Source organism: Bos mutus, chromosome 29 (assembly GCF_027580195.1).
Source record: "Bos mutus isolate GX-2022 chromosome 29, NWIPB_WYAK_1.1, whole genome shotgun sequence".
Taxonomy (NCBI): domain Eukaryota; kingdom Metazoa; phylum Chordata; class Mammalia; order Artiodactyla; family Bovidae; genus Bos; species Bos mutus.
Window position 1 is genome coordinate 7,675,906 of NC_091645.1, and position 13,345 is coordinate 7,689,250.

The 13,345-nt window shown below is 37.3% G+C and overlaps 1 protein-coding gene across 2 annotated transcripts in view; it reads right to left on the bottom strand.

The window, feature by feature from the left end:
* The window catches only part of TMEM135 (transmembrane protein 135), a 289,014-nt gene that overhangs the window by 235,424 nt on the left and 40,245 nt on the right, over positions 1-13,345 (bottom strand). For both annotated transcript variants that reach the window (XM_070365068.1, XM_070365067.1), the window contains exons 2-3: positions 4,758-4,885; positions 2,066-2,158 (exon numbers count right to left, since the gene is read on the bottom strand). In XM_070365068.1, the coding sequence (XP_070221169.1) occupies positions 2,066-2,158; positions 4,758-4,885 (221 nt within the window). The remainder of the gene's footprint in view (positions 1-2,065; positions 2,159-4,757; positions 4,886-13,345) is intronic.

Here is a 13,345-nt window from a genome sequence, read left to right on the forward strand (position 1 = left end):
GAATCTAATCAAAGATTTTGACTGAACTTCAAGTTCACAGGAAATACCATTTAAACAATTCTGTGAGGAAAAATTTCTGACAAAATCATAAATGATTTTACAAACAACAAGATAACTGGCTTGGTCATATCAATAAGTCACTGCCATGGAGGATAAAAGTGGGATGGATGATTAACCAAGATCAAGAGAAAATAAAGAAACAGAACACCGTCCATCAACTTTGACGAGATTTCGGTTCAAAAAAGCCAGCTATGAAGTATTTTAGGACAGTATGGGCAAGACAGCAGCTGGGAATGACTGCTAATTTTCTTATGTGTGATAATAGTGCTAGAATTATGTAGGAAAGTATTCTTATTTTAGAATATTTTGAAATTATATTTCCAAAAACCAATATTTGTATTTATAAACTGATCAAGAAATTACAATCACCAGAAAAATACTCTCATTACTTATAGGGGAGAAAATAATAAAAGTACTTAACACAACACAGTTACCATGTGTCAGACACTCTTCTAAGCACTTTTCACATAACTAACTCATTTAATTCTCTGAACAACTATATGAGTACTTAATCACTATCTCCATTTTTCAGGTAAGAAATAAGCCATAGAAGTCACCCAATAAGTGGCAGAGCTAGTCTCCCGAGTCAGATAATATAGGTCCAGTATCCACACTTATTTAGTGACTACTCTGTACTCTCCTCTTGGGTGGGGTAACCTATATTCCTGAGCAATGTTTTTGTTTAGTCTCTTAGTCGTGTCTGACTCTTGTGTGTCCCCATGGATTGTAGCCCACCAGGCTCCTCTGTCCATGGGATTTCCTAGGCAAGGTTACTGGAGTAGGTTGCCATTTTCTCCTCCAGGGCATCTTCCCAACCCAGGGATCAAACCCATGTCACAGCATCTCATGCATTGCAGGAGAATTCTTTACCACTGAGCCACCAGGGAAGCTCATGTTCCTAGCAATACTGACTTGATTTTGCTGGGGTTATAAAACCCTTTGATTTTAGTAATTTTACTAATCCAAAAGCATGATCAGAGAATCACAAAAAGTTAGATATTATTACATTTACAAAAATGCATTAAAATGGCCTCAGGTAGTTTAGGGCTTCCCTGCTGGCTCAGTGGTAAAATAATCCACCTGCCAACGCAGGAAACTTGGGTTCAATCTCTGGGTCAAGAAGATCCCCTGGAGAATGAAATGGCAACCCACTCCAGTATCCTTGCCTGGGAAATCCCATGGACAGAGGAGCCTGGCGGGTTACAGTTCAGAGGGTCGCAGAGAGTCAGACACGACTTAGTGACTTAAAAATAATAAGTAGTTTAGGTAAATATTTAGTTATATAACAAGATCTATCTATATTCTTACTAGAGGATCGGTGATTATAACAAATATCTTCATCAGCTGAAAGATGACCCCGTCTTGATTAACACATGACACTATCTTGATTATCTGGGATAAAGGTGGAATCAAAGCAGGTCTCAGCAGTAAAAATAAATATTCTTGAGATGGCAAAAATTATTTTATGCCAAATGTCTAACTTCAACAGTTTATTTGACTGAAAAACTTACATAACATTTGTAGTATTTTGCAGAAACCGTATTATTCCACATGGAACATTTTCAAATTGATAACAAAAATCTTAAAAATAATAACTGACTTAATAGAGGTAATGAGTCTAAAGCAAATTACAAATCTAGATGAATAAAGAAAATTATTGTTTATGTTCTTAGGTGTGATAATGGTATTGTGGTTACAGAAAAGATCTTTAGCTGGAACTTATGCATGTCATGCTTTAGTTTGGCACATTAGAGGACGCTCTAGATTTATAGTAAACAAAGACTATGGGTATTTTACTGTATAATGTCAATCTTCTTTTTCATAGGCTTAAAAACATTAATAAGTATAAAATCAAATTTTCCATCAAATATTTGCAAGATTGAAAAATATATGTGGAAATAATTCTCCTCCCTGGACCACAACAAACACTAAGCAAAAAACAAAAGCAAAACTCTAATTTGGGTGAGAATGGTTCTACTAAACACGTAGATATGCAAATTTTTACCTGCTTTTTCTCTCAACTAGAATGGCCACATAAGATGCTGGCAAAGCGGCACCAAAGCCGGGACTCCATAAGTAGAATTTTCCAAGTATCTTCCTGAAATTGAAATTTGGAAGGATTAAACAAAATTTCTTGTTGGTCACTGCAGTTATTACACACAGGAGTTCCCCTTCCCAGTTCACCCTCTGTCTAGGTGTCCCACAGCAAATCAAATTCAATAGGACCAGAGCCAAGCTCATTCTTCTTCTCCCCAGGCTCCATGAACTTGCTCTTCCTTGTCTTTTCCTAGGTTAATGACATCAACAACTACTTATTCACCTAAGTGTGGCATTTGGAGACATCCTTGGCTTCTCTGTCTTCCATACATGAAATCATCCACTTAAGTATTTCCATATACAATTTATCTCTCAAATTCCTCTCCAACCTACTGCCTTTGCCTCAGTCAAGTCCCTCACCACCTCTTCTTCAGGCTACTACAACAGCAAACTAATAGGTATCTCTCCTTGCAGTCATTTAATCTGTTATATTCATTCAGACATTCCCTGGACCCAATACTGTTCACTCTGCAAAACCCTCTAGGTTCTCAGTTTCCTCATTTATCAAATGGGAATAAATATATTACCTATCTCATACATAATTGCTAAGATGGCCACATGGGATCCTTCCCAGCACCATGCATGGCACAAAGGAAACACTGAGAAAACATTAGCTATTGTTACCAGTATTACTATTATTATCACTACTACATTTTTTTCAGCTTTTATTGGTGTATAATTGATTTACCATAGCGTGTTAGTTTCATGTGTATAGCAAAGTGATTCAGTTAAATATATATTTTTTTCAGATTCTTTTCCCTTATAGGTTATTATTAACACAAAATATTGAGTAGAGTTCCCTTGCTATCACAGTAGGTCCCTTGTTGGTTACCTATCTTATATACAGTAGTGTGTATATGCTAATCCCAGAGTCCTAATTTACTCCTCACCTTTCCCCTTTCATAAATTTGTTAGTTCTATGTCTGTGGGTCTCTTTCTGTTTTGTGTATAAGTTCATTATATCTTTTTTTTTTACTACTTCTATTTTTTAACACATGATGAATATTCAACAAATGTCTCTCTTTTGCTTCTACAACCCTGGATAAGTTTTTTCTTACATCACTTACTAAAATATTTTATATCTTTTAGTTATATATGTATACAAAGCTTTTCTTTTACTAGAATACATCATTTGAAAGAAAGAATCTGCAAAGTGTCTCACTATGGTGTTTCACTACAAATAGCCATTAACTTCTTGGGTTTTCAAAGAGAAAATAAAAAGAAGTCTGGAGATACTAGGAAATTCTTTTTTCCTTTCAAAGACGATATATTCCTAAGAAGGGGAGAAACAAAAAAATAATAAGAAAGTATCTGAACAATGGTGCTCAACTGCTAAATGATGTATTATAGGAAAAAATATTTGCTATATACATACAGATAAGGATCAAGAATCACAGATAAAATTATCTTTTCAACTGAAGCTTAGCTTTAAAAAATTAGAAAATTTACAAATAACATAGGTATTTCTGCAATGGGCATCAGAAACTTTCTGCCTGAGAAAAGTGGAGGTGGTTCTCCCTCTAATAAAATCGACAAATGGCTTAATAAATTATTGAATGTAAGAATTAAAGGAAAATAACTCAGTGACTCAGGTATAGAAAGAACATAGATGTTATCTTATAATTAGTATTTAATGTTTTCACAACTTAACCAAAGGGTTCACATAACATAAATATGCTTCAAGAACAATTTATTATTATTATTAAGTCTAATTATCGTACAACTCTATTTTTAGAGTTTTAACAAGTATTAGAAACTTTCCAGAGACTACATGATAAAGAGTTTCTTGCACAGATTATTCAGGTCAATTTAAAGGCATGATTTATTTACTCAATAGTATAAATTATATCAATTATTTTCTGCGCAATTTAAAAGTTTATAAATGTTATTGTTCTTAAGGAAAAAGAATCTATGAAAGACACCTGGAAATTATATTTCTACCTGCAGAATTACTTTGGCAATACTAAGTGGGTAACATAATATTAATAGAATGTGAAGTATTTCAATTTGACAAATTAAATAACTAGTTTGCGTTGTTTGAAAGATAAAAAGTAAATATCTACTAAATATGTTAGGTACATCACAATACCAAAAACTGAATTCTAACTGCATATATACAGCATGAAGCATGTGAAACAGATAATGCACTGAATCAAGACCAAAAGTTTCATCAGTAGGATATGCCAGGAGTTTCATAGATAAACACAAGCATTTTATGGTCCTTTTGAAGTCCGTTCACTACATATGGACCCAAGCTATATCATGGACAGTTGCTTTGAATTTCAAATCTATAAAACTGAAAAGTTAAGAAATCCTCATTAACAACGCAGTAAATACAGTGGGCCCCAGAAAATACATGATGCATTAAAGCACTTTTGTTCCATAATCACAGCAGTGATTTGAAGTTTACATCACATGTTAGGCCAAACGGTCACAACTCCTGGTTTTACAAGCTTTCTTTGAGATAAATAAATGCCATGTCCCAGAGAGAAAAAAATAAACAAGGAGTGACCTGCACAACATTTATATAAACATCAGTTTGTTTCTATTTCAATAAAGGAAATTTGCATTAATCTCCAGTGGTTATTATGAGTACCAACCTTAAAATGCAAAAGAAAGCCATAAACAAGGCCCCATTAGCAGTCAGAAATGAAGCAGACTGTAGGATCTCAGGGAGCAGTTTGTGTAAATAATAGTCTAATTTTCGTTTCCGGAGAATTGCTGCAATCTGAAAAGAAAAAGGGTCTTTTGTTTAATCCAACCAACTTTTCCCACTTAAGTTAGCTCTTATGTGGAAGATACTGAAATAATAGTATATATTTACAAATTAAAGTAAAAACCCAGGTATTTTATAGCTCTTTCTATGAAAATTCAATTTTCAGGACAGAAAGAAGACACTTTAGTTTATTGAAGGTATAATAGGTAAAGGGCCACAATGTGGATCAATCACATGATAAGTAACCTGCAAATTTGAGATAAATATTTATAGTGCCTTATGCTCAAATTTCTCCAAGCCAGGCTTCAGCAATACGTGAACCGTGAACTTCCTGATGTTCAAGCTGGTTTTAGAAAAGGCAGAGGAACCAGAGATCAAATTGCCAACATCCGCTGGATCATGGAAAAAGCAAGAGAGTTCCAGAAAAACATCTATTTCTGCTTTATTGACTATGCCAAAGCCTTTGACTGTGTGGATCACAATAAACTGTGGAAAATTCTGAAAGAGATGGGAATCCCAGACCACCTGACCTGCCTCTTGAGAAATCTGTATGCAGGTCAGGAAGCAACAGTTAGAACTGGACATGGAACAACAGACTGGTTCCAAATGGGAAAAGGAGTTCGTCAAGGCTGTATATTGTCACCCTGTTTATTTAACTTATATGCAGAGTACATCATGAGAAACGCTGGACTGGAAGAAACACAAGCTGGAATCAAGATTGCCGGGAGAAATATCAATCACCTCAGATATGCAGATGACACCGCCCTTATGGCAGAAAGTGAAGAGGAACTAAAGAGCCTCTTGATGAAAGTGAAAGTGGAGAGTGAAAAAGTTGGCTTAACGCTCAACATTCAGAAAACGAAGATCATGGCATCCGGTCCCATCACTTCATGGGAAATAGATGGGGAAACAGTGGAAACGGTGCCAGACTTTATTCTTCTGGGCTCTAAAATCACTACAGATAGTGACTGCAGCCATGAAAAGGCGCTTACTCCTTGGAAGGAAAGTTATGACCAACCTAGATAGCATATTCAAAAGCAGAGACATTACTTTGCCAACAAAGGTCCATCTAGTCAAGGCTATGGTTTTTCCTGTGGTCATGTATGGATGTGAGAGTTGGACTGTGAAGAAGGCTGAGTACCAAAGAATTGATGCTTTTGAACTGTGGTGTTAGAGAAGACTCTTGAGAGTCCCTTGGACTGCAAGGAGATCCAACCAGTCCATTCTAAAGGAGATCAGCCCTGGGATTTCTTTGGAAGGAATGATGCTGAAGCTGAAACTCCAGTACTTTGGCCTCCTCATGCGAAGAGCTAACTCATTAGAAAAGACTCTGATGCTGGGAGGGATTGGGGGCAGGAGGAGAAGGGGACGACAGAGGATGAGATGGCTGGATGGCATCACTGACTCAATGGACATGAGTCTGAGTGAACTCCGGGAGTTGGTGATGGACAGGGAGGCCTGGCGTGCTGTGATTCATGGGGTCGCAAAGAGTCGGACACGACTGAGTGACTGAACTGAACTGAAAAAGTTTTAAACTGAAAAATAAGATATATTTTTAAACAGACAAAAAAGTGAAGTTCAATTCAAATAGAAATTGAATGCTAAACAAAACTGCATTACAGATATTATCAACCTGAATATTAGAGAATTTCAGTGACAAAAACTAGAAACTGATAAAAACCATTCATTCAGTTTCATTGAAAAGGGAATACGAGCTAGATCAGAGGCATTCTCACAGGTACCATGAAGAAATGCTGTTCTATCAAGGTGAAACAATATGATCAAAGGAACAAAAGATGACAGAATTAGGGAATGAGGGAGGGAATTTAAGAAAGGGCAAGACAGACTTGAGAAAAGGAAGACCAGAGAAGCCTGCATTCACTCCTCACCATTCTGGGCAGAACACTTACCCTGTGCTAAGGGAAATCTAACGGCCTCTTCTCAATTCTTTTCTTATTCTACCCCTTAGAAGCTTCTGATAATCTACTTCACTCAATTATACAAACTGCTATTAAGAAGTAAGCCATATACAGGAAACACAATGGTGAGTCAGATCTAATTCTTGCCTGCAAGGAACATAAAAACTTGATAGAGAAACAGACATATAAACAATTAATGACAATATGGCAGTGTGTTAAATGCTAGACTAGAAGAAGAAGAAACTGCTACAGAACTACTATTAGAACACGACCAAAACGGAGATGGGACTGGGCAGACAATAATATCTGGAAGATGGATCTTGGCAAATAGGTAAAATGTTGACAGAAGAGAAGTTTCTATGGCCTCTGTGACTGCAGTCTTCTCATTCTCCCATTATATCTCTAAATGCTATTCCTTTGTTAGCATTTCTTCCTCAGATAGCTACTCCTTCTGTATATGTTCCCTCCCACAGCATCATCTATCATATCAAAGTAGAAATTCCAATATAACCCTAACATTTCCACTAAATTCTTAATTCATACTTCAAATGTCTATTGGACATGTCAATAAAGATGTACCAGAGACATCCAAAAAAAATCAGCCTGTCCAAAGCGGAACTTCTTGTGTTTCCTCAAAATGCTTTTACTTTTGAGTTTCCAACCTCAGGTAATAGTGTCACATTCACCTAATTACATAATTAAGGAACAAAATGTTGGTGTTATTTTCAATTACTCCCTAGATCCTCAACCATCTCCTCAGTTCTAATGGTCTTCTACTATCTTCAGGGGTTAGAAAGTAGTCTCTTTCATTTTAGACTTTTGGCACCCGGTCCCATCACTTCATGGGAAATAGATGAGGAAACAATGGAAACAGTAGCTGACTTTATCTTTTGGGGCTCCAAAATCACTGTAGATGGTAAGTGCTGCCATGAAACTAAAAGACGCTTACTCCTTGGAAGGAAAGTTATGACCAACCTAGATAGCATATTCAAAAGCAGAAACATTACTTGGCCAACAAAGGTCTGTTTAGTCAAGGCTATGGTTTTTCCAGTAGTCATATATGGATGTGAGAGTTGGACTATAAAGAAAGCTGAGCACCGAAGATTTGATGCTTTTGAACTGTGGTGTTGGAGAAGACTCTTGAGAGTCCATTGGACTGCAAGGAGATCCAACCAGTCCCTCCTAAAGGAGATCAGTCTTGGGTGTTCATTGGAAGCACTGATGTTGAAGCTGAAACTCCAACACTTTGGCCAGCTGATGCGCAGAACTGACTCATTCGAAAAGACCCTGATGTTGGGAAAAATTGAGGGCAGGAGGAGAAGGGGACGACAGAGGATGAGATGGTTGGATAGCATCACCGACTCAATGGGCATCAGTTTGGGTAAACTCCAGGAGTTGGTGATGGACAGGGAGGCCACTTGCTGCGGTTCGTGGGGTTGCAAAGAGCTGGACACAACTGAGCGACTGAACTGAACTGATGGGCAGAATATGGTATGCTGTTTCATACTCAAGTAGTTACATAAAAAATTTCTTCTGTTCCTGGAAACACACATAACATCTCTTATAACACAAGTGTCCCTATAACCCGATTGTCTAGTAAACATAACTCCCAAGCAATTTACATACACATACACACACACACACACACACACATACACACACACCTCCTAGAACTAATAAAGGAGTTGAGCAAGGGCATACGATACAAGCTAAACATACAAAACTTACTGGTATTTCTATACAAGACTAATGAATACATATGTGGACCCCCAAATTAAAAATACAACAGCATTTATAACTCCTTAGAAACTGAAACACTTAGGGGAAAATCCATAACACCTGTGTAGGACTTATATGCTGAAAGTTACCCAATGCTGATGTTAGAAATCAAGAACATATAAATAAATATTCATAGACAGAAAGACTCAATATCGAAAAACATCAGTTCTGCCCCAAAGTGATACATAGGTTTAACACAATTCCTATTACAACCTCAGAAAAAGTTTTGGAGAGGTTGAGAAGATTATTCTGAAACCTACATAGAAAAGCAAAGGAACTATAAAAGCTAAAATAGCGTTGAAAAAGAGAATGAAGTGAGAGGAATGAGTCTATGCAATTTCAAGACATATCATACAGCTACAGCAATGGTTTTGCGATACTGGCAGAGGGACTGACAAATAGATTAATGAAACAGAATAGAGAACCTAGATACAGACACACATAAATATATCCAGCTGATTTTTGACAAGATACATATGCAATTCCACAGAAGAAAAATAGCTTTTTTAGCAAAGGGTACTGGAGTAAAAAGAGCTCCATAGGCAAAAGAAAAAAAAATTAACTTCAAAGTCTCATAGTTTATACAAAAATTCAAACTATCAGAGACATAAATGTAAAATATAAAACTACAAAACTTTTGAGAGGAAAAAAATCAGAGAAAATCTTAGAGATCTAAGTCTAGGCAAAAGCACAATCCATAAAAGGAAAAACTATAAATTATACCTCAAAATTAAAACTTTTTCTCTGTGAAAGACCTGTTAGAAGATAAAAAGCCAAGGTACAGAATGGGAGAAGATACTTGTAAACTACAGACCTAGTGAAGGACTAGTATGTAGAATATAAAAGAAAATCTCAAAATTCAACAGTGAAAAAATAAATGACCCAATTAGAAAATACAAATGATATGAACAGATGTTCACCAAAGAGAATATGCAACATCAGTCATTAAGGAAAAGCAAATTAAAACCACAACAAGCTATCACTAAAGAACTGCCAGAATAATTAAGTTTAAAAATACTGAAAACACCAAATGCTGGCAAGAATGCGGAGAAATTGGATCTCTTGTGCATTGTCAGAAGGAATGTGAAATAGCAGAAGCATTCTAAACAACAGTTTGACAGTTTCTTTAGAAACTAAGCAAGCAACTATCATATGACTCAGCAACTGCAGTCTCGGATGTTTACCCTAGAAAAATGAAAATGTTCACCCCAAATTACAACAGCTTTGTTCGTAACAGTCAATAAATGGAAACAACCCATATGTCCTTTAAGAGGTAAATGGTTTAAAAACTGAGTTGTATCCACACTATGGGTTACCATTCAGCAATAAAAAGAAATAAGTTGGTGATACATGACACAATATTGATGAATTTCCAGAGAACTGTGCTAAGTGAAAAAAGCCAATCACCAAAGACTACATATATATAATTTCATTTATATAACATACATGGAATGACAAATTTATAGAAATGAAGAATAAATCAGTGATGACCAGGAGTTAAGAAGAGGTGGCTAAGGGGGAGGAAGTAGGTAATGCTATAAAAGGGCACCATGAGGGATCCTTGTGGTGATAGAAATGTCCTGTATATGACTATACTACTATGCTACGTTTGGTCTCCAAGTCAGTCTGACTCTTTCTGACCCCGTGAATGGTAGCCCTCCAGTCTCCTCTGTCCATGGGATTATCCCAGCAAGAATACTGGAGTGGGCTGCATTTCCTCCTCCAGGGGATCTTCCCAATCCAGGGATCAAATCTGTGTCTCCTGCACTGCAGGTAGCTTCTTTACCACTGAGCCACCAGACACTATATCAAGGCAGTTATTTAGGTTCTGTTATTTTACTATCATTTTGCAGGATGCTACCACTGGGAGAAACCAGAAAAAGTGTACAGAGAATCTATTATTTCTTCCAACTACTTGAAAAGAAAGTTAGTTGCTCAGTTGTGTCCGACTCTTTGCAACCCCATGAACTGTAGCCCACCAGGCTCCCCCTGTACAGTCCATGGAATTTTCCAGGCCAGAATACTGGAGTGGGTAGCCTTTCCCTTCTCCAGGGAATCTTCCCAACCCAGGGGTCAATCCAAGGTCTCCCACATTGCAGGTGGATTCTTTATCTGCTGAGACACAAGGAAAGCCCTCCAACAACTTAAGAATCTACCATGATCTCAAAATTAAAAGTTCAGTGAAAAAAGCAGTCATCCACATGGCCAACGGGCATATGAAATATGCTCAGCATCACCAGTCATCAGAAAACTGTACAGTGAAATACCACTACACACACACGCACCAGAATGTCTACAACAAGGAGAAACGGCAATGCAAAGCACTGTCAGGAATGAAGTAGCTGGAACTTCACACACTGCTGACGGGAATGTAAAACTGCATACTTACTTCAGAAAACTATCATTATCTAATGAAACTAAATGTACTCTTACCCTATGATCTGGCAATTTCACCCCTAGGAATATAACCAAGAGAAATAACTGCTTATTTCCACCAAAAGTTATATTCATAACATTAAAAAAAAAATACCACAAAACACCTAAATGTCCATCAGCAGTAAGGTAGATAAACTGTACATATTTGCAACACTGGTAGATCAAACTAACAGTACACTGTGAGAAAAAGGAATAATCTGACACAATACCAGGGGAAATAATCTAAGACCTTATCAACACTGTGCTTTAACTCAGAGCTTTCAACCAGGATTTTCATGTGGCCAAAATACTGATCCGCGCATCAGTCTGGGTAGCCAGGCCAGGACTCAGGTAACAGAGCAACGTGATAACCGTCTCAGTTTTCCCTAGTATGCCACACAATTGTTATCATTTACTAGATAGGGAAACAAGGGAAACAGTGAGAGACTTTATTTTGAGGGGCTCCAAAATCACTGCAGATGGTGACTGCAGCCAAGCAATTGGAGAACGCTTGCTCCTTGGAAGAAAAGTTATGACCAACCTAGATAGCACATTAAAAAAGCAGAGACATTACTTTGCCAATAAAGGTCTGTCTAGACAAACCTATCATTTTTCCAGTAGTCATGTATGGATGTGAGAGTTGGACTATAAATATAAAGAAAGCTGAGCACCGAAGAATTGATGCTTTTGAACTGTGGTGTTGGAAAAGACTCTTGAGAGTCCCTTGGACTGCAAGGAGATCCAACCAGTCCATCCTAAAGGAGGTCAGTCCTGAATATTCATTGGAGGGAGTGATGCTGAAGCTAAAACTCTAATACTTCGGCCACCTGATGTGAAGAACTGACTCACTAGAAAAGACCCTGATGCCGGGAAAGATTGAAGGCGGGAGGAGAAGGGGACAACAGAGGATGAGATGGTTGGATGCCATCACTGACTCAATGAACATGAGGTTGAGTAAACTCTGGGAATTGGTGATGGACAGGGAAGCCTAGTGCGCTGCAGTCTATGGGGTCACAAAGAGTCAGACACAACTGAGCAACTGAACTGAACTGTGTATGCTACAGTATGAAAAAGTTTAGAAGCACTGATCTAAACAAATAACATAACAGTAATTGTACTAGCCATGTAGGAATTATAAGGGTACATGCACATGTGTATAAAATTATCAGACACCATCAGATACCTTTACAAACATCACATTTTATAGCAAAATAATGCTGCAGTGTTCATATACTTAGATAAAGTAATTCCACAGTAGTAAATTCCTTATCGGGACTTGCCTGGTGGCTCAGACGGTAAAGCGTCTGCCTACAATGTGGGAGACCGGGGTTCAGTGCCTGAATCAGGAAGGTCTCCTGGAGAAGGAAATGGCAACCCACTCCAGTATTCTTGCCTGGAAAATCCTACAGACGGTGGAACCTGGTAGGCTACAGTCCATGGGGTCGCAAACAGTCGGACATGACTGAGCAACTTCACTTCTTTCACTTTCAAATTCCTTACCAATTTTCCAAATATGCATACAAATACTCAGCTCAACAAAGTACATAATAACACTATGATTAAAATGTATACTTCTATTTGTTTATTTATATTGATATAAATTTTGAAGACTAATGACCAGGAAAAAAAACAATCAAAATATATACAGCAATAAGACAGACTACAAAACAATATTTTCTAATGAACATATGAACCAAATACCAGAACATTATGCATTGGGTTATCTTTGAAAGGCTATTAACAGATTATTTTCATCTTTTTGTTTGGGGTACTTCCTAGACATTCTGCAACCAACATGCTACATTTAAAAAACTGGTAGGAAGGGAACAAGTATGAGAAAGAGGGGATTATAGGAAAAGATCTGAATAGAGAATAGAAATATTCAGCATGACAGAGTATAAAATAATTAGGAGATACAATTTTTACTCTAGTTTTACAACTAACAATTTCTATGAAGGCTACTTATTTCAATGCTCTTTAGACTTCATCTTCCTCATTTATTAAATAAAGAGGCTGACTTACATGAAACAAGAGTGACATCAATAAGATGGCAGAATAGCAGTTTCTAGCACTCATCTCCTTGCAGAATCATCAATTTGAACAAATATCCCCATGCAAAATTACCTTCATAAGAGCTAAAGATTCCAGGTGAGAAATTAAAGCACCCAGGTGATATATAGAAATAAGAAAAGATGCATTGAAGAGGGTATCAAAGACAGTATCATATTACTCACATCACCCCACCTCCAACCCCAGGCAACACAGCATGCAGAGAGCCACCCACCAAGGAGGAAGAAGAGTGAAGTGTGCACCCAACATCGCCACAAACCCCAGCTCCACACCTGCCAAGTAACATCAG